Below are 22,271 nucleotides of genomic sequence, written 5' to 3' on the forward strand. Positions count from 1 at the left end.
CGAGGAGAGGAAGTACAGGACACTCAGCATACCTCGTGACAAGGACCATGTCAAAGCAGGTGTGGCCTTATTTAATTCACCATGGAGGGAAAGGTTAGTTTGGACCAGAAAGATCAGAAAAAGCTGTATATGGAAGGAGTATATAAACTGGTTTCAAAGGATATGGATCATTTGAAAAAAATGGAATGGGAATAAGGCTAAAAAATATTAAATATATAAATATAAGACAGGAGTAATGGGGAAAACTTTCAAAATACTTAGCAAAACAAGAATTATATTTCTTCATCAATTTATTTTGCTAGAACAACAAAAGGCAAGTGGGAATTAGCTTCAACGTGGCAAGTTACTTTTTCCTGGTCATAGACACATTGATTTGCCTGGGAAGATAATTTTTCTTTAAATGTGGTCAGCTTATTTGAAAAAAGGTGAATTTGAGCTTAAGGAGATAATAGGGTTAATTGGGGAAGGTAGGTCAGAGAACATTTTATTTTGAGAAGTGTTTACTGTTAGGACTCGCCAAAGGCCTAGGGAAACTTTTGCATATAGTCCTGAGACAGGAGGCCGGGCAGCAAGACAAGGGTGTGATTGAGCACACAGTGATCTGGCAGTTTGGGTTTAGCAAGTCTGCTCAAAGGTCCTAAGAGGGTAATGGTGAAAAGTGTTTAGTTCTTCAGGGTCTCGCAAAAGGTTTCCTTCAGGAAGATTTAATCATTATAGCCATAATTTCCTGTCTGAGAAGAGGGCTTCCTTAGATTTGTAGATCACAGATAAATAGCTCTCTAGACTCATATGCATACAGTACATGCACCGAACACTGAGCCTGGTATTTGGTAGATATTTAGTGCTGCTTAACAAATTGTATTACTCATATTCTCTGTCTTCAAATTTAGATAATCTACCTTTTCCCTCAAAGTTTTGTCTATGTAATAAATTGGAAACAGAGGAATATTTTTACAATACATACCAATTAAAAATTAGTCATTCCTGTAGGAGGGGAGCATAGCTCTTGTTTAGTGCTCCAATTTTCAAAATGTGGATCTAACATTTTCTTTTTTTGTTTTTGATACTGATAAATTCTCAATGCATGACTATCAAACGACATTGGAAAGACAAAGGAAGAGGGAACAAAGTTCATGAAAAAGAAAATGTATCTTTTAACGTATTATAACATCTTGGAGAATTATCACATCTTACTGCTCTTTTATGTTGTGAAAATTACTCTTTATATATTTAATAATTTTTAGCTTTATCCCCAGTCCTTTTTTTTTTTTTTTCAATGATCCATAGCCTTCATCCTCTTCCTCAGATAAAGCAGTACCTTTTAGTTGTTTTATTTCATTGGGAGCACTGAAAAATTCCAAGCTACAGTAAGCAAGGGATAACATTAGTGTCGGAGTTTGACAAAGGTCAACAGGCTTGTGCATTTTACACAGTTGTCTACTTTCGATAGTTTTGTTTCTGGAGCTCTAGGTGGCTTCTCAGAAACTGCTAGCCTAAGCAAACGAAAGGAAAACATACACCGGGACACCCTGAGACTCTGAAAGCTTAATCTAGAGCAAACCGGTTAAGCCTTCAGAGACCAGAGCCGAGGCTGTGTACGATTGGTGGGCAGAGTAAAGACTGATTAGCCCAGATGCAGGGCGGAGGGACACTGCCTTCCACCAGCGCATGCATAAGCCTCCTTAATAACACAGGATGGCCGGGAGGAAGAAGTGTTCTCCATCCTCAGTCCCACTAAAGTAAATAACTGAACCTTGGTGCATATGAGCTGCAGAGGTGTTTGCACCTCTGCACATAATAGTGTGCTGATGAATCTATAGATATTAAGGGTTTCACTCTCTCCCCCAGGAGATGGGCTAGGCGTCGCCTGCCAGCGTCTTTAGCAACCTCCCTCCCTGACCTGCCCGGGAGGAGTGGACAGAGGCGGGGGAGGCGCCGGCGCGGGTGTGACCACCGCACGTCCGGGCGCGCCTGCAGGCGGCAGCGCGCTGCATAATTGATGGCGAGCCGGACGGTGTTCTGGGTCGGCTGCGGGAGCGGTGCGAGTGTCTCGGCGTAGGAGTGCAGGGCGGCCGGCCCCTCCCACTCCGCCTTTTCTCGAGTGTCCATACCCCGGCCTGGCAGCGGGCGCCGGGCTGCGGGCGAGTGTGCGCGGCGACCCCGGGCACCGAAGGCGGTGGGTGGACGAGGACCGCGGCTGACCTGCTGGCGTCATGCGCGCCCTCCAGGGTCTGCGGGGGCCTCGGGCGCCGTCCCTGCCGCTGCTCCTCCTGTGCTTCCTCGCCGCGCTGCGCCGGAGCTTGGAGCACGGCCTTTCCACAGGTGTGATGGTTGCAGGGCCAAGGAGCGGGCGGAGAGCGCGCCGGGATCGGGAGGCAGAAGTCCCGGGATGCTGGCGGCCGCGGGCGGGGGCGACGGCCGCCTCCGCCTATTGGCCACGCGTGGGTTATCGCAACCTGCCGGGAGACTCGGGCGCCCCGCGAGACGGGGACGTGGGTAGTAGCGGAGTGTTTATGTGTTTCTAGGAGAGGGCGTGAGGTTGCGGGTGGGAGCAAGGCAGCGACTTGGCCTGTCTAAAGTGGCAGGATTTCTGAAAGACACGTTTTCCAAGGCCACCTCCCTTCACTTGAATCGATGCGTGTGTGCTCAGTCGCGATAGTGAGGCTTAAATATCACCTCCTCCTTCCTAGCAGGCGGGTGGCTTTGAGGATGTTTTTTAGAGCTGAGTTTAAATAACAACACAACACAACCAACCAACCAACTAACCAAACAAAGCCCCACTACCGGAGGATAATGTGAGTGTGTATCTTCTTTTACACCTTGGTCTAAACGAAGACTGTAGGTTTTTCGTTTGTTTATTTTTGTTTTGTTTTTTTTTTTGGTTGTGTAAGACACTTTTAAAGAGGGATTTTTGGTGCAAAGCAACACCGGATTTGCCATTTTAGCTTCACCTGTTTATAATTTTTGTGATGAAAGTATTCCATCTCACGTACTTTCTAATGCCAAGTTTCTGTATTATACATTATTACCTGCTAATTAGGATAGTAGATCGCCTCTAGCTTGGCAAATATTGCCCATCAGTAACTCAAGCAGGATCTTACTCTACACAAGGTTTTGAAGGTTTCATAGGCATTCATTTTTATGAACTTATTGCATGTCGACTTGTAACATATTTTAAAAATGGAAAGATAATCAAATAATAATATTATTCATTTTTAAATAAGTGTACTTTAACAGGTCTAGCTGTTAACTACTTGGACAAAACATTTTGGGTTGCCTCAGTTTCCAAATTTCCTTGCCCCACTTTCTCATTCATACCACTTATAAAGAATGGTCAAGGACATTTTTTTTCCCACCCTGGGGCTATCCCCCATTCACCTGTCATTCACCTGAGAGTATCGCACTTGTGAGGACCAGTTCATCTTAGGTGTGTCCTAGAACTTGGTTTCTCAACTTGACTGTATGTTCGAATTACTGCTGCTGCTGCTGTTAAGTCACTTCAGTCATGTCCGACTCTGTGTGACCCCGTAGACGGCAGCCCACCACGCTCCCTAGTCCCTGGGATTCTCCAGGCAAGAACACTGGAGTGGATTGCCATTTCCTTCTCCAATGCATGAAAGTGAAAAGTGAAAGTGAAGTCGCTCAGTTGTGTCCGACTCTTAGCGACCCCATGGATTGCAGCCTACTAGGCTCCTCCATCCATGGGATTTTCCAGGCAAGAGTACTGGAGTGGGGTGCCATTGCCTTCTCCGTTCGAATTACTAGTGAGCATTAAAAATACTGATATGGTGGATCCTGCCTTAAAAATTCTGATTCAGTTGTCCTGGGATTCAGTCTAGATGTCAGGAGGCTTAAAAGTTCCCATGTGAGTTTTATCATATGATCCTAAGCAGGTTGAAAACCACTGCTTTAAAATGATACGACCTAGAGAGTGCACTGTTAGATAGGTATTCCATTGGTATCAGGGAGTCAGGTTTAAATTGACACTTAGAGTAGACTTCTAAAGAGAAAAAAAGTAGGAAACAAATGAGGGTGGAATAAATTAACAAATAAGTCTTAAATAGAATGATGTATGCCATATATGTTTTGTCAAATGTCTGTGTATATACGTAGTGTAAGTCCTGAACTTTTAACTGCCGCTTAAGCTAAAATTATGGAAGAATGTGACATATCAAAAACATGAGGTTAGCATCTCATTTCAAGGGAGAATTAAAAATTGTGAGGCAGCCTCATCCCACTTTATAGATTCTGTATCGAACTGGATGAGATTCAGTTTCCTCTTTGCTAAAGACCATTGTGAAGTTTACTGCTTTTTTTTTTTTTAACCTAGGTGCTTTTGAACTACTTGAAAAGAGATGTTCTATAAACCTAAGATTTGGGGCCATATTTAAATAATAAAAATGGTTATTGTGTTTTTTTAAATCATAAATATATCATATTTACTATGTAACAACTGCATGCCAGGCATTGCACTATGTAATTTATAACTCTGTGGGTTAGTTTTTATTATCTCTGACTTTCAGATGAGGAAATTGGAATTTTAAGGAGCTAAATAGTTGCCCAAGTACACATAATTAGTTAAGCAGAAGAGCAGGAAGTTTAGCATTGTTCAGTCCGACTCCAAATACTGTTTTCTTACACACAATACTCACTTGTCTCTCTGAAGTGGGTGTGTATGTGTGTGAAAGTTTGGAATCACTGACAGAGAGCAGAGTGTGTAGATGTAAATACTTTATTTGGACTGAAGGGCATGATGACAGTCTGAGTCCTAGAATAAAGTTTGGCACAAGGACTCACCTTAATTCTTTTAGGCTGTTTCTTAATTAAATAAATGTAAAATAGCTTTATCGAAGGAGAAATATTACATAAGTGGGAATATTTAAATGCCACTATTACTCTGGGGGAAACAAATTGAAGGAATGAGCCATGCTTTATCTACTGAAAAATGTTTGCAGGGGAGTCATTTGAAATGATCGTTTTTAACCTCTAGATGATGTTGCTTATATGTTTCCTTGATCAACGCTCCCTTCTTTTCAAGAGATAGGCAGAGCAACTGCCCAGTAATAAGTATTCATTGCAATAAATATTATTCAAGCACCTGCATATGTCTGACATTGCTAGTCTGTATCTAAGAAGAAAACCTTAGCTGTTTTTACTTTTCATAGCATTTAAACTTTAAAGGAACAGATTGGCTGTAAACCTGTCTTTAGTAGGGTTGTATCTGATGGATCAAAATTTTGACCCTAAATTGTTACATTTACAATTACATTATATACACATTGTTCAACTGGCTCTTCCTCTTCCTGGTCTTTTGTCCCCACCTTCTTCCCTCCCTTCTGGGAGGCAGGTCTAATAGCCTTTAGGTGGGGAAAGGCAGGAATCATCCCCCTTGGTAAAGAGAACCTGAGGTTTCAGGTCAGGGCATTAGAAGCTGAGCCAGTCAGGATGGCCTCCAGGTAGAAGAGCAGCCCTGTGTGAAGTGTTATACCCTAGGCACAGGAGGTGGCTGTTCATGCAGAAAGGTAGCACCAGACCTCAGGCCTTATAAGCAAGGGCTTCTAAACAGCCATGACATGGGGGTCTGATCCTGATCATGAGATGGAAGTCAAGTATGCAGGGGCAGACAGGGCAGGCCGCTGGAGCCTGAGTGAGTGAGGAAGACACTTCTTGGAGCTATGAGTGGCAGCGGCAGTGGGAGATTAGATTACTCTAAGTAAAGTTGGCAAGGATAATAGAACCCTGGTTTTCCTCTAGAGAAGAAGGAAATAAACAGGGAAAACTAACGTGAATCTTGAGGTGTTAGATTGCAACTGGCAGCATTAGTGTGAAGTTGTGACTTTAAATATCTATCTGCATCTCTTATGTCTCTCTCTATATAAATGGTTGCATCGATATGAACGTGTATGTATAAATATATGTATAATGCATATGCATGCATGCATGCTAAGTTGCTTCACTTGTGTCCAACCCTTTTTGACCCTATGGACTGTAGCCTGCCAGGCTCCTCTGTCCCTGGGATTCTCCAGGCAAGAATACTGGAGTGGATTGCCATGCCCTCCTCCAGGGGATCTGCCCAACCCAGGGATCGAACCTGCATCTCCTGCATTGGCAGGCAGGTTCTTTACCACTAGCACCACCTGGGAAGCCCATATAATGCGTATATATGTCATATATATTTACAGGTGACCACTCTACAACACAGCTTAATCTGTGTATAATTTATAGTCAGCCTTCTGTATCAGTGTGGTTCCTTTGTATCCAAGGATTGAATCAACCGTGGACCACATAGTAATGTATTATTTACTACTGAAAAAATATGTGTAGACTTGGATCCTTAAAGTTTGAATCCTCATTGTTCATGGCCAACTGTATATATATTATACCATTACATATAGGTGTATATAAATATATGTTATGCATGTGTGTATATGAATATACACAATGATTTCTTAGCTCTGTCCACTGAAATGGAGCAACAATTTCCCCATAGTGATGAGCATACTTAGTACCCAAATCTTGATTCTAAATACATTTCTTCCTAATAATAACTAGAACTTTATATAGAAATGGCTGATTTTAGGACTGGAATGGGGAGGGGATGTGATGAGCTTGGACCCTTTTGTTCCAGAAAGCAATGAAGTGTTCAAAAAATGGTGAGTAATGTGAAAAGGATACAGAAGCCAGAGGGAAGGGGCTCCCACTTGATAAACAGAGCATCAAAGTAAATAATAATACTGATGGACTAGCATCCATAGCCACTGAAAAATGTCCGTTGATTTATATAGGTATTCATGAGAACATACTTAACTAAATTAATTGAGTCAATTGAAAGTTTGATGAGGCACAAATTATATAGTTTCAAAGTGGGTGAGAGTGATAATTGTGTAGTCATGTCCGACTCTTTGTGATCCCATGGGCTGTAGCCTGCTAGGCTTCTCTGTCCATAGAATTCTCTAGGTGAGAATACTGGAGTGGGTTGTCATTTCCTTCTTCAGTTTCAAAGTAACTTCCCACAAAGTTTTGGGAAGTAGCTTGCCACAAAGTATTAATGAAAAGAGAAAAAGAATAATTTAAAGTGGAGAATCCTGGCTGACATCACTTGAGTCAAATGATCAAAGTGTAAATCAGTAAGGAAAGAAATAAAAATTATGTGTCCTCTGATAGGATGCTGTGAGAGGAAGGCATTGTCTCCTCTATGATATTCCTGCCAAAGATGTCTACTCTAAATCTAATTGTATTACAACGTAACTATCCTGGAACTTGCGTAAGCATCAAGGTCATAAAAGTCAGGAGAGACCAAAGCTGTGAGAGTGAAGAGAATAGAGGGACACGGTGGCTCAAGGCAGCTCATGTGATCCTGAGCTGAAATCTTTGAATAAAAAGTACATTATAAAGACTTCTGTTGAAACTCCGTTAAAGTGTGGGATGAGATCAGAGGGCATAAAATCCTAATTTCCTGATTTTCACAGCAGTATTGGGGTGTTGTGAGGTGTGTCCTTTGTAGGAAATATACTGTCTTTTTTCCAAGGTCAAGTGAGTCTTTAGGTCAGCAACTTATTCTCCAGTGGGGGAAACATTCTTTATTCTGAACTTAAAACTTTTCTGTTAGTTTGAGATGGCTTGAAAAGAAGCAAAAAAAAAAAAAAGTTACCTCTGAGAACTCTTGACTTGACTGATGCACCACAAGAATAGTTGAGAAACAGTCATTGGTTTATATAATAGGTACTGTTTCTCAAAGGAGTATTTGTCCTCAAACAGAGACAGATTATAAGTGTTGAGACTGTTTGTCCTGGACTGTAATCGTTTCAAGTTACTTTTATATAGCTGGCTTCACATATTTCACAATATCAGATGAACCTTAGAAATAAACAACTTTGGACACACACATTGACATAGAGGGAAAAAAACCTCACTGTGTTTTACTAAAAATAAACTCTCTACTCCCAATAAAACATCACTATTCAGGCACATCTCAATATATTTTAGTATAGAAATAATAGATATTATGTTTAAAAATGGTGTTTCTCTTTTATTTGGAAATAATATTTTCCTGTTATCTGTAAAGTTATTGTGGTTTTATCATTACTAATGTATCCCTACTCTCAAGATAGAATATTTTTTTATGACAGCCTCATAATTACATTTCTGAGATCCTGCAAAGGAATTTGAGTGTCTCATCTGATTGATCTTGAAGCCTAGAGTGCTTTTGTGAGGTAGCCAAGAGCCTGGAGCTAGCTAATGACTGTAAATGGTTTCTTGGTTTGCATTTTAAAACCACATACAGCTCTTGGTGCAAGTTCTCAAAATAGGCCCCAGCCACGAAGGTTGTAAGAAAAGTTCACTCTTTAAAATAGCTGCACTTAAACCTGTAAAATAGGAACTCAGAGCCACAGGGTCATATGAAGATTTTTAAATACTGCGTTGAGAAATCAGGGTTGAAGATGTACCTGTTTTGAAATCAGGGTTTCTCAACCTTGGCAGTATTGACCTTTGGGGCTGGAGAATTCTCTGCTGGGGCGGTGCAGGGGTTGGGGGGGTCATCCTTTCGAATGCTTGGCAGTATCACTGGTCTCTACCTGTGAGTGGGTGTGTTGTGTCCCCACCCCCTCAAGTGTTCAAGCCTTGACCATTGGTACCTATGAAAGTGAATTTGAGAGTAGGGTCTTTGTAGATGTAATTACAGTAAAATGAGGTCATAGTAGATTAGGGTGGACCCTTAACCCAGTGACTGGTTTTTATGAAAGAAGGGAAAGGAAGATTTGGATAAAGAGACACAGACACAAGGAGGAAAGATGGCCACATAAAGATGGAGCCAGAGATTGGAGTGATGCAGCTACAAGCCAGGGAATCCCAAGGAATGCTGGCAACCATCAGAAGCTGGCAGGGGCTCCCCAGGGTGCTCAGTGGTGGAGAATCTGCCTGTCCTTGCAGGAAATGCAGGAGGGTTTAATCCCTGGTTTGGGACGATTCCCTGGAGAAGGAAATGGCAACCTACTCCAGTATTCTTGCCTGGAAATCCCATGGGCAGAAGAGCCTGGTGAGCTACTGTCCATGGGGTGGCAAAAAGTAGGATACAACTTAGTGACTAAACCACCATACCCTATATAAATAAAGGGAGAAATGAAAAGAAGAGGGAAAGATTGTGAAGATATATAAATATATACAAGACAATACAAGAAAGAAAACGTGGGTGGAAGTCAAGGCCCTTCTTTCTGTGGATGGTCACCAGGTCATTACTGCCATCTATGACCATGTGTCCTCAGCTAACATCTCTGCTAATTGGGTTTTACACTGTAAAACCTTTGAGGTTGCAAAGTTGGACACGACTTAGTGACTGAACACGCACACATTTTCTCTCTCTCTCTCGCTCTCGCTCTCTCTCGCTCTCTTTTACCCTCTGACCCACCCATCCCAGAAGCTAGGAGAGGCAAGGAAGAATCCTTACCTAGTACCTTTAGAAGGAACAGGCACCTTGATTTCAGGCTTCTAGCCTCTAGAACTATGAGAAAATAAACTTATCTTGTTTTATGGCACCGTATTTGTGGTAATTTGGTATAGCAACCCTATGAAACTAATGTAACCTACTAGATACAAGTAGTACCCTACAAATTGTGACAACTTGAATGTCTCCAGACGTTGCTAAGTATTCCCTGGGCATGGTGATGGTGGGGGGCAGAATCACCCCTAGTTGAAAACCATCGAACAATATCTCAGTCTCCAAAGAATAACCTAGTCAGTGAAACGTTTAAAAAACCCAGTCTCTAGAAAGAGCAGAAATGCTAGTTTTATTTGGCATAAGTTCACTGTTAAAATATCTTGATGACCCATGTAAAGGTAGTTTAAAATATGGGTTTCCACACTGCCCTTCAAAATATATTTTATTGCAACCATCATATTTAAAGAGAAGTTCAGTTTGCATTTCTGTGTGACCAAGTTTTAAAAGTAGGTTTATAAGGCTGTGTAAAAGTATACATTGCTTTTTTCATTAGGCTTTTTAATTGTTTTTTAATTTTTTAAAAGTGAATCTAAAAATCACCTTCTTGTCTAATAGTTCCCATACTATGTAAAAAAAAATATGCATTCCCTATATAGACTATTATCTGTCTATGACATAGAAAGTCTGACATAAATGTTCCCATCAGAAGCTTATTTTCTTACCAAACGTCTTGACACACTATCTCTGGGGTCTGTAGGAATTAAGGTAGCCTTATTCCTCTTCTTTTTTGTAATGAAGCTATAGATAGGGGATAGGAATATAGAAATACTATATTTCTAGAACCCAGAGGTAGAACTCTAAATGTACTGCTTACAAGCAGTATTGGTAATTAGATGTTTTAATGCTGTAGTTCAGCTGTATCATGACTTAAATGGCTTTTAGAATTTGGCCTGGGATCTCATGGTTATATATAGTATTCCTTCCATGGGGAAATATATTCTGATGAAATATATTCTGATGAAGCCTTTGTTTCATAAATAGTATACATTATCTATTCCTAGGTTATTTTGTTTCTGTAACTGGGTTGCTCATTTATAATGCTATATGTGTGCTAAGTCGCTTTAGTCGTCTGACTCTTTGCAGCCATATGGACTGTAGCCTGCCAGGTTCCTCTGTTCATGGGATTCTCCAGGCAAGAATACGAGAGTGGGATACCATGCCCTCCTCCAGGGGATCTTCCCAACCCAGGGATCGAACCCATGTCTGTTGCATCCACCTATATTGGCAGGCAGGTTCTTCACCACTAGCACCAGCTGGGAAGCCCATAATGCTATATATCAGAATGCTAAAACTTCTTAAAATGTTAATTTTACAGTTGATAGCAACCAATACAGGCTTCCCTGGTGGCTCAGACAGTAAAGAATCCACCTGCAATGTGGGAGACCTGGGTTCCATCCCTGGGTTGGGAAGATCCCTTGGAGAGGGCATGGCAGTCCACTCCAGTATTCTTGCGTGGAGAATCCCTGTGGACAGAAGAGCCTGGTGGGCTACAGCTCATGGAGTCATGAAGAGTCAGACAAGACTGAATAACTAAGCACAGCACAGCAATCAATACATTGCTGTATCCACAATGTGGATAAGAGAGAGGAGGACAAGGAATGGTGTTTATCCTACTAATAGCTTTTTCTTACACTTTTTTTCTAAATGGAGTTCAGATCCTTTTGAGATTATAAAATTTAAGAGATTTTCAGGAGGGGTTAGAGAAAATGCTTCTTCTTAAACAGAGATATAGTTGAACTTATTTTCTGACTTAAGTAAAAGCAAATCTTAAAACCCAAAGCAGTTTTCTAGTGTTACTTATCACAAGCTGGAATCAAGATTGACCAGAGAAATATCAATAACCTCAGATATGCAGATGACACCACTGTTATGACAGAAAGTGAAGAAGAATTAAAGAGCCTCTTGATGAAAGTGAAACAGGAGAGTGAAAAAGTTGGCTTAAAGCTCAACATTCAGAAAACTAAGATCATGGCATCTGGTCCCATCACTTCATGGCAAATAGATGGGGAAACAGTGGAAACAGTGAAAGACTTTATTTTCTTGGGCTCCAAAATCACTGCAGATGGTGACTGCAGCCATAAAATTAAAAGATGCTTATTCCTTGGAAGAAAAGCTATGACCAACCTAGACAGCATATTAAAAAGCAGAGACATTACTTTGTAAACAAAGGTCCGTCTAGTCAAGGCTATGGTTTTTCCAGTGGTCATGTATGGATGTGAGAGTTGGACTATAAAGAAAGGTGAGCACAGAAGAATTGATGCTTTTGAACTGTGGTATTGGAGAAGACTCTTGAGAGTCCCTTGGACTGAAAGGAGATCCAACCAGTCCATCTTAAAGGAGATCAGTCCTGGGTGTTCATTGGAAGGACTGATGTTGAAGCTGAAACTCCAATACTCTGGCCACCTGTTGCAAAGAACTGGCTCATTGGAAAAGACCCTGATGCTGGGAGGGATTGGGGGCAGGAGGAGAAGGGGATGACAGAGGATGAGATGGCTGGATGGCATCACCAACTCAATGGACATGAGTTTGGGTAAACTCTGGGAGTTGGTGATGGACAGGGAGGGCTGGCTTGCTGCAGTCCATGGGGTTGCAAAGAGTTGGACACAACTGAGTGACTAAACTGAACTGATCCTCTTTTTTTTTTTTTTCCGAATTTACTTCAATTGAGTAGGGCCCCATTTAAATATATGATAATGTTTCTTTAATATTAAGTAGAAAGCATGGCATGCTTATTTCATTTAAAAAATGTTAATAGTGTAAATTATAAATCCTTCCAGCAATGCCTATTTTAAAAGGTAACATGTTAAAGATATCTAAATAGAGACCATTTTGCGATTTTCCATGAAACAGTAATAACTGGTGAAAATTAGATGTTACTCAATTCTTTGACGCAACACCCTCATGCTCCATTTGCCAAGTGCAGTGTGCATGCTCAGTCACTCAATCATGTGTGACTGTTACCCCCGGAATGTAGCCCTCAAGGCTCCTCTGTCCATGGGATTCTCCAGGCAAGAATACTAGAGTGGATTGCCATTTCCTTCTCCAGGGGATCTTCCCCACCCAGGGATCAAGCCCACGTTTCTTGCATCTTCTGCATTGGCTGGTGGATCCTTTACCATTGTGCTGCCTGGGAAACCCAGTTCCTTGAGGAGAGAAAGAAAATGTTTTAATCTCTAGCACAACTACTAGAGGCTAGCTACTCTCCTATGTTGGCATTTTGGCCACTACCTGTAAAAGAATACCGAGTGGAATGCCTCCAGTAATGACTAAGAAAGGAGTGAGCATGGTAACTTGAGGAATGTGTGTTCCGATCTCGGTGCCGTCACTCAATATTATGCAGCTTTTCTATCCTCCTTTCTTTCCTCTATGAAATGAAGCCCCAAGGAACACGTCGGTGGCAGTATTTGGATCAGGATACAAATTTTGCCTCTCCGTTTTGTGTACTTCTCTTTTGTGACTCCGCCAGTCCTTTTGGGGAAGTATTCAAACCACATCTGCCTGACTCTCCTGCCAGTTTCCCTCAAATACCATCGTTGGCTGAGTCAGTCTCCTATCATCCTACTGAAAGCAGTAAGGTTTACCTTCTCACTTTTTTGATTAAAACATATCTTGGCTAAACAAAGAGCTTCTTACTTTGCTTTTCTGACACCTTGTGCAGACTGCCCTGCTCTTGTACTGAAGACTCTTAAAGGTCTTCCCAAGACAAAATTCACAACAGTAGACATGCCCTTTTGCACTTGGGACTTCAGTGGAATCTGGAGCCTGATCATGAATGCTTTAAAGGCAATACGAAGTTAGGATACAGGTGATGGCTGGTTTGTGGATGTCTGGTTATATTTTTAAGATAGGAGCTGGCAATTGGAAGTAGTCACAACAGCTAGAATAACTGGAATTATTTCAGTTTTCCTACTCTTTAAGCTTGGTGTTTCCTTTTTCTCCTATTCCTTCAACTTCCGTAAATTCAGATTTTTGCCCAAGCCAAGCCTAGATCCTTTTTTGATTCTTGCTCTAATGTAGACCCTAGGTGGACCCATCCATCCATGTCCTGATGATGCAAAATGTGAAGATAACCCAGCCTCATCTCCATGGTGTGTTCTCTCCAGTTCTCTTCCAACACCAGAGTCATTCAAAGATGTAGATCATGCTTCATATTCAGTAGGTCACATGCAAGCTTGTATACAACACACAGGCTAGTTATAGTCAACATTATGAATGGGTGCTACTCTGAAATTTTAATGACTGTCACAAATGGTGGGCCTCAGTCAATATCATTATGATCCATGTAGCTTTATATTCCATATTGACATCCTGCATGTATGCTCTCTATGTTCACTTATTTAAGTGAAATGAGAATGACAGTGTTTCTTCCAGCTTATGTCACTCATATTGTTGTTGATAGTGTGGATAATAATAATGATAATAAGTGTCAGACCATCTCAAAAGGGTTATGAGCTTGTTTCAGGGATAGAGTGTGATGGAAGACCTTCATGATGGTATTCCACTGTACAGTAGGCTAGGCTAAGTGGAAAGACCTCCTGAGCGAAGGAAGTACTAATATCCAAGCTTGTGTCTGTAGGCTTCACAGAACAGATAATAGAGTGGAGCATCTGTCTTGATCTCCTTGAGATACTTTCTCTTTAATGCAACCTCTAAGTGAGCTATGCCCAATAACAACAAGGAACTTTCATGTTGATAAATTTTTTGGCTATGTCTGTGTGTTTGAGAGAGAGTGACAGAGAATATGAATGAATGAATATTAGGTGTGGATGAAGGAGAAGTTTGTATTCTTGACAGCCTAGTGAGAAACTCAGGGCATATTTTCCTAAATAATCACTGTCAGAGAGCAGTGTGATTTAGGTATGTTATTTGGTTAAAGGATATGAGAAACTGCATTCCACCTTCTAAGATTGTATTCAGTTCAGTTCAGTCGCTCAGTTGTGTCTGACTCTTTGCGACCCCATGAATCGCAGCACGCCAGGCCTCCCTGTCCGTCACCAACTCCTGGAGTTCACTCAAACTCACGTCCATCGAGTCAGTGATGCCATCCAGCCATCTCATCCTCTGTTGTCCCCTTTTCCTCCTGCCCCCAATCACTCCCAGCATCAGAGTCTTTTCCAATGAGTCAACTCTTTGCATGAGGTGGCCAAGTACTGGAGTTTCAGCTTTAGCATCATTCCTTCCAAAGAACACCCAGGGCTGATCTCCCTCAGAATGGACTGGTTGGATCTCTTGCAGTCCAAGGGACTCTCAAGAGTCTTCTCAAACACCACAGTGCAAAAGCATCAATTCTTCAGTGCTCAGCTTTTTTCACAGTCCAACTCTCACATCCATACATGACCACTGGAAAAACCATAGCCTTGACTAGACGGACATTTGTCGGCAAAGTAATGTCTCTGCTTTTCAATATGCTATCTAAGATTGTACTAGAAGTGATCAAATCTTTGGACCATGGGCTTATTTGAGAGTTAGGCTCCTCTGTCTTTGGGGATTCTCAAGGCAAGAATACTGGAGTGGGTTCTGTGTCCTCCTCCAGGGGATCTTCCCAACCCAGGGATGGAACCCAGGTTTCCTGCATTGCAGGTGGATTCTTTACCATCCAAGCCACTGGGGAAGCCCAACATAAATATAAAGCGTACATATACTATACAGTCCATGGAATCCTCTAGGCCACAATACTGGAGTGGGTAGCTGTTCCCTTCTCCAGGGGATCTTCCCAGCCCAGGGATCGAACCCAGGTTTCCCTCATTGCAGGTGGGTTCTTTACCAGCTGAGCAACCAGGGAAGTCCTGGAGAGCAGTGTGATTTAGGTATGTTATTTGTTAAAGGATGATTTTATGAGAAACTGCATCCTACCTTCCAAGATTGTATTAGAAGTGACCAAATCTTTGTAACATGGTATATTGGAGAGTTAGGTTCTTCAAAATACTTTTTAAAAAAATTAGGCAATATTGTAAAGGCGGTGTGTAAGCTGAAGCAACAAAAATGATAACTTGCTTTGGTAACATTTTTCATACATGTTAGAAAAAGAAACAACTAGAAATCTAATCTTGCAAATGGAATAACTTTTTAAGCAGAGAATTTTTAAAAATGTGGTATAAAAGAGGCTCAAGTTTAAAGTAAATGAAAAGTTTTCAGAATGCAGTCAAGTTTACAGTAATGAGCCTTTCTCCTTCTCTGCCTTGTTTGGTAGAGTTGGGGTAGTCTTCCTGGGAGGTAATGTCTGTGTCCTAAAGTCAAATAGAGAATAGCTGGTGTTTAGAAAAAAAAAAAAAAGGATTCTTTGAGGAGAATGCGACAGATGGAAACAGAAACCTTGCTTTTTTGATGAAAGTTTTCGAGAGAAGAAACCAGTGACATAGCAAGACTGGAAGTCAGTTTGGTGGAGGGCAGGCTGGGCTGTGACCGTAGCGGAGAGCAGCGCAGACTCTCCTGTGGATCCGCTGTGTGGTCCCTGTTCTCTAGCAGCCGGCACACTCTCTCCTTCCTGTTAATGTTCTTTATTATGGTCTCTCTGTCCCCTTTTGTCCTCTCATCTTCTCTCTGCCTTTCTATGCCTTCCCCCTCCCCCCGCCCCGATACTGTTTATCTAATTCCTCAATGTCGTCATTTATATTTTATAAAGAAATTACAAATCGTAGGATAAGAGAAGGTTTGTTTTTTAAGCCGCTTGATGTAAAGCAGTAGGGATTTTTGAGTAAAAAAACAGAAGGGAAATTTTGGTACATTTAGTAGCTCAGTGTATTTCAGAATGTCTGTGGAACATAGAAGACCTAGTGAATGAGAGTTTCCTGAAAACATTATTTTTCATTAATAGTATACAGTACAGCATTTTAGCTGTTGTGTGAAGTAGCTTTTAGGCAGTCATTTAACTGTGATAATAATATGTAATCACGTGTTCTTTTTTCTTACAGCTGCACCTTTTAAAAGTCTACCTGTCCAGGAAGAAATGATGACAAAGTACTCTAATCTTTCTTTGGAGAGTCATAACATATCAGTGACTGGTATGCATCGTGTTTCTAATAATTTAATAACCAGAGAATTTTTTATATTTAATTAAGCCACTGTATTTTCCTTATGGAGTACTAATCTCTACTCACAGTTTGGAGGAAGAAACACACCAGTACCTAATACAGTTATAATATAGTGAGATGGGAGTCAAATGTGATGAGGGCAGTGTGCCCCAATGCAGGGAGGAGGCGGCCAGTCAGCTGGGAGGATTAAGGAAGGCTCTCTAGAAGGACAGCTGAGGAGAGGGGAGGGTTCATTTTAATTTGCCGATGCTCTTCTGCTGTCCTCAGACCTTGCTGGAACAGCCATTTAAATCACACTGCCTTGAGAGGAGAATTCAGGTATCTACTGGAAGACCTTTAGACAAAGAAATTAAAGATGTTACCTTTAAGTCAGGGACAGTGCTATGGAAAAACAAGTAAGGAATCCTGAAATAAAATGCAGGTCTGCTTTCTCCTCAGTTTTGGATTCCAGTGTTTTAAAAGTAATCTCAGAGCCTTTTAAATGTTACCTGTTTTAGTAACCATATTAGAAGTATAATTAGAATTCTAATCCTGTTTATTAAGTCACTGATAAGTTTTATCCAATCCTATGTCCAGTCTTTAACTGTCCTCTAGTCTTAAGAATGGTTTCCCTGTTTCTGTTTAATGTGAGTAAAAGGTGTGCCCTCCCTGAAATCTGATACCATTGGAATGTTCACAGTGAGTTTTCTGACAGAAGAACATCTTTATGCCTTTGTGCCATTCCTGTTTGTTTCCAGATGTCCCCACTCTAGTATTTGGAGTGTATTCTGTCTTGTAAAAAGGAATCACCACACTCCTGTGTTGCTGCTTGTTGGTTTACTTTTCACAAGTTTTAATGGTTGGTTTCCTGTGTTAGGATGGAGTGTTTCTTTAAGAGAGATTTATGTAAGGACATAAGTTTGCACATCTATTCATTAACCTGGTAATGCTGGCAGGAGCACACCCCTCATTTATCCTATATAGTGGAGCTCAGGTGCAAGAAGGATCAGGTGCCCACAGAAGGAGTAAAAATTGGACTTTTAGTTGATGTCAGGCTGATGATTTACTTAACTTAACCTGTTTGGAGGGTTTCTCTCATAACTACTCTTTTGTTCTGATAACTGCTATTAAAACCAGCGTTCCTACAGTATCCAAGAGAGCAGGTGTTCACAACTGTCCATTACTCACTGTCTGCCTTGGCCTGATCAAATTGGAGTCAGGCTTTTCTTTTCCTCTCAGACCCCTGACCTTCGGCTTGCCCCCAGTCTGAGTCCAGTGCTGCCGTCGGCTTTCCCCTCTAGGTTGCCCCATTGCTTCTTAAAAGTTCTTTCCAGTCCTCTTACCCCTCTGTATACAAGAAAAGTGTTTTTTTTCTGTTTGACACTGAGATGCCTGTAGATCCAAAGCTTGTAGCATTTCCCCGATTACAGTAGAATTTTTGGAATAAAGACTCTCCTTATTTGGGCGCTCCTGGTGGCTCAGTGGTAAAGAACCTGCCTGCCAATGCAGGAGATGTGGGTTCTATCCCTGGGTCAGGAAGATCCCCTGGAGAAGGAAATGGCCACCCACTCTAGTATTCTTGCCTGGGAAATCCCATGGACAGAGCATCCTGGCGGGCTACAATTGATGGGGTCACCAAAGAGCTGGACACGACTTAACAACTGAAAACAAAAGCAAACAAGGCTGTACTGTCCCCAGAGCTGGAAAACAGCAGCACAGACTTCGCTGCGCAGGTGTTGTGTGCTGTCCGCCCTCCAGCACCCAGTACATTCTCTCTCTCTTCACTTTTTATGTCCTTTATTATGATCTGTCTGTCCATTTTTGTCCTCTCATCTGCTCCCTGCCTTTCGATGTCTTTTATTTTCTGGCACTCTTTATCTAATTTCTCAGTGTCTTCATTTATGTATTAGAAAGAAATGACAAATTGTAGGATAAGGAAAGTTTTTTTTTTTTTTTTAAGTCAACTGATACAAGTCAGTAGGGATTTTTCAGGAAAAAATATAGACTGGAAATTTTGTTACACTCATTAGCTCAGTGTGTTTCTAAATGTCTATGGAGCATATAAAACATAATGAATCAGAGATTCCTGAAAACATTAATATTATGTATGTACATTAATATCTCATTAATATTGTGTATATACAATATAGTATTTTAGCTGCTGTGAAATAGCTTTTATGCAGTCATTTAACCTTGATAATAACATGTAATCATATGTTCTTTTTCTTACAGCTGCACCTTTTACAAGTCTACCTGTCCAGGAAGAAATGATGACAAAGTCCTCTAACCTTTCCTTGGAGAGTCATAGCATATCAATGACTGGTAAATGTATCATGTTTCATGTTTCAAATAATATAATACCCAGATAATTTTTATTTTTAATTAAGCCACTGTATTTTGCCTTATGCAGTACTAAATTCTGCTCACAGTCTGGTGGGAGAAACACACCAGTATCTCATACAGCTAAAACTTGTGAGGTACTCCAGTGCAGGGAGGAGGCAGCCAGTCCAGCTGGGAGGGTTAAGAAAAGTTCTCTAGAAGAAAGACAGCTGAGGAGAGGGGAGGGTTCATTTTAGTTTGCAGATGCTCTTCTGCTGTCCTCACACCTTGCTGGTACAGCCATTCAAGTCACTCTGCCTTGAGAGGAGAATTCATGTATCTACTGGAAGAGCTTTAGGCAAAGAAATTAAAGATGTTACCTATGAGTCAGGGACAGTGCAATGGAAAAACAAGTAAAGAATCCAGAAATAAAATGCAGGTCTGCTTTCTTCTCACAGTTTTGGATACCAGTGTTTTAAAAGTAATCTCAGAGCCCTTTAAATGACTTAGAGTTCAGTTCAGTTGCTCAGTCGTGTCCGACTCTGTGGGACCCCATGAATCCCAGCACGCCAGGCCTCCCTGTCCATCACCAACTCCCGGAGTTCACCCAGACTCATGTCCATGGAGTTAGTGATGCCATCCAGCCATCTTATCCTCTGTTGTCCCCTTCTCCTCCTGCCCCCAATCCCTCCCAGCATCAGAGTCTTTTCCAGTGAGTCAACTTTTTGCATGAGGTGGCCAAAGTACTGGAGTTTCAGCTTTAGCATCTTTCCTTCCAAAGAAATCCCAGGGCTGCTCTCCTTCAGAATGGACTGGTTGGATCTCCTTGCAGTCCAAGGGACTCTCAAGAGTCTTCTCCAACACCACAGTTCAAAAGCATCAATTCTTCGGCACTCAGCCTTCTTCACAGTCCAACTCTCACATCCATACATGACCACAGGAAAAACCGTAGCCTTGACTAGACGAACCTTTGTTGGCAAAGTAATGTCTCTGCTTTTGAATATGCTATCTTTCCTTCCAAGGAGTAAGCGTCTTTTTATTTCATGGCTGCAGTCACCATCTGCAGTGATTTTGGAGCCCAAGAAAATGAAGTCTGACACTGTTTCCACTGTTTCCCCATCTATTTGCCATGAAGTGATGGGACCAGATGCCATGATCTTCGTTTTCTGAATGTTGAGCTTTCAGCCAACTTTTTCACTCTCCACTTTCACTTTCATCAAGAGGCTTTTGAGTTCCTCTTCACTTTCTGCCATAAGGGTGTGTCATCTGCATATCTGAGGTTATTGATATTTCTCCCGGCAATCTTGATTCCAGCTCGTGTTTCTTCCAGTCCAGCGTTTCTCATGATGTACTCTGCATAAATGACTCAGAGTAGTTATCTGTTTTAATAACAATATTAGAACCATATTAGAAGTATAATTAGAATTCTAATCCTGTTTTTTAAGTCACTGATAAGTTTTATCCAATCCTATGTCCAGTCTTTAACTGTCCTCTAGTCTTAAGAACAGTTTCCCTGTTTCTGTTTAATGTGAGTAAAAGGTGTGCCCTCCCTGAAATCTGATACCATTGGAATGTTCACAGTGAGTTTTCTGACAGAACATCTTTATGCCTTTGTGCCACTCCTGTTTGTTTCCAGATGTCCCCACTCTAGTATTTGGAGTGTATTCTGTCTTGTAAAAAGGAATCACCACACTCCTGTGTTGCTGCTTGTTGGTTTACTTTTCACAAGTTTTAATGGTTGGTTTCCTGTGTTAGGATGGAGTGTTTCTTTAAGAGAGATTTATGTAAGGACATAAGTTTGCACATCTATTCATTAACCTGGTAATGCTGGCAGGAGCACACCCCTCATTTATCCTGTATAGTGGAGCTCAGGTGCAAGAAGGATCAGGTGCCCACAGAAGGAGTAAAAATTGGACTTTTAGTTGATGTCAGGCTGATGATTTACTTACTTAACCTGTTTGGAGGGTTTCTCTCATAACTACTCTTTTGTTCTGATAACTGCTATTAAAACCAGCGTTCCTACAGTATCCAAGAGAGCAGGTGTTCACAACTGTCCATTACTCACTGTCTGCCTTGGCCTGATCAAATTGGAGTCAGGCTTTTCTTTTCCTCTCAGACCCCTGACCTTCGGCTTGCCCCCAGTCTGAGTCCAGTGCTGCCGTCGGCTTTCCCCTCTAGGTTGCCCCATTGCTTCTTAAAAGTTCTTTCCAGTCCTCTTACTCCTCTGTATACAAGAAAAGTGTTTTTTTTCTGTTTGACACTGAGATGCCTGTAGATCCAAAGCTTGTAGCATTTCCCCGATTACAGTAGAATTTTTGGAATAAAGACTCTCCTTATTTGGGCGCTCCTGGTGGCTCAGTGGTAAAGAACCTGCCTGCCAATGCAGGAGATGTGGGTTCTATCCCTGGGTCAGGAAGATCCCCTGGAGAAAGAAATGGCCACCCACTCTAGTATTCTTGCCTGAGAAATCCCATGGACAGAGCATCCTGGCAGCCTAGAGTTGATGGGGTCACCAAAGAGCTGGACACGACTTAACAACTGAAAACAAAAGCAAACAAGGCTGTACTGTCCCCAGAGCTGGAAAACAGCAGCACAGACTTCGCTGCACAGGCACAGGTGTTGTGTGCTGTCCGCCCTCCAGCACCCAGTACATTCTCTCTGTCTTCACTTTTTATGTCCTTTATTATGATCTGTCTGTCCGTTTTTGTCCTCTCATCTGCTCCCTGCCTTTCGATGTCTTTTATTTTCTGGCACTCTTTATCTAATTTCTCAGTGTCTTCATTTATGTATTAGAAAGAAATGACAAATTGTAGGATAAGGAAAGTTGTTTTTTTTTTTTAAGTCAACTGATACAAGTCAGTAGGGATTTTTCAGGAAAAAATATAGACTGGAAATTTTGTTACACTCATTAGCTCAGTGTGTTTCTAAATGTCTATGGAGCATATTAAAACATAATGAATCAGAGATTCCTGAAAACATTAATATTATGTATGTACATTAATATCTCATTAATATTGTGTATATACAATATAGTATTTTAGCTGCTGTGAAATAGCTTTTATGCAGTCATTTAACCTTGATAATAACATGTAATCATATGTTCTTTTTCTTACAGCTGCACCTTTTATAAGTCTACCTGTCCAGGAAGAAATGATGACAAAGTCCTCTAACCTTTCCTTGGAGAGTCATAGCATATCAATGACTGGTAAATGTATCATGTTTCATGTTTCAAATAATATAATACCCAGATAATTTTTATTTTTAATTAAGCCACTGTATTTTGCCTTATGCAGTACTAAATTCTGCTCACAGTCTGGTGGGAGAAACACACCAGTATCTCATACAGCTAAAACCTGTGAGGTACTCCAGTGCCGGGAGGAGGCAGCCAGTCCAGCTGGGAGGGTTAAGAAAAGTTCTCTAGAAGAAAGACAGCTGAGGAGAGGGGA

General features: G+C 41.3%; 1 protein-coding gene across 9 annotated transcripts in view; it reads left to right on the top strand.

The window, feature by feature from the left end:
• EMB (embigin) overlaps positions 1-22,271 on the top strand; it is a 167,291-nt gene that overhangs the window by 62,838 nt on the left and 82,182 nt on the right. For 2 of the 9 annotated variants that reach the window (XM_061393568.1, XM_061393569.1), the window contains exons 1-4: positions 11,998-13,066; positions 16,408-16,497; positions 18,739-18,828; positions 21,941-22,030. In XM_061393568.1, the coding sequence (XP_061249552.1) occupies positions 12,868-13,066; positions 16,408-16,497; positions 18,739-18,828; positions 21,941-22,030 (469 nt within the window). In that variant the 5' untranslated portion in view covers positions 11,998-12,867. Of the gene's footprint in view, positions 1-32; positions 94-2,114; positions 2,323-11,997; positions 13,067-16,407; positions 16,498-18,738; positions 18,829-21,940; positions 22,031-22,271 lie in introns of those variants that run through there. The other 7 variants (XM_061393577.1, XM_061393575.1, XM_061393571.1 and 4 more) reach the window with 7 other exon arrangements.

The sequence above is a fragment of the Bos javanicus genome, chromosome 20 (genome assembly GCF_032452875.1).
Source record: "Bos javanicus breed banteng chromosome 20, ARS-OSU_banteng_1.0, whole genome shotgun sequence".
In the NCBI taxonomy this organism is placed as follows: Eukaryota; Metazoa; Chordata; class Mammalia; order Artiodactyla; family Bovidae; genus Bos; species Bos javanicus.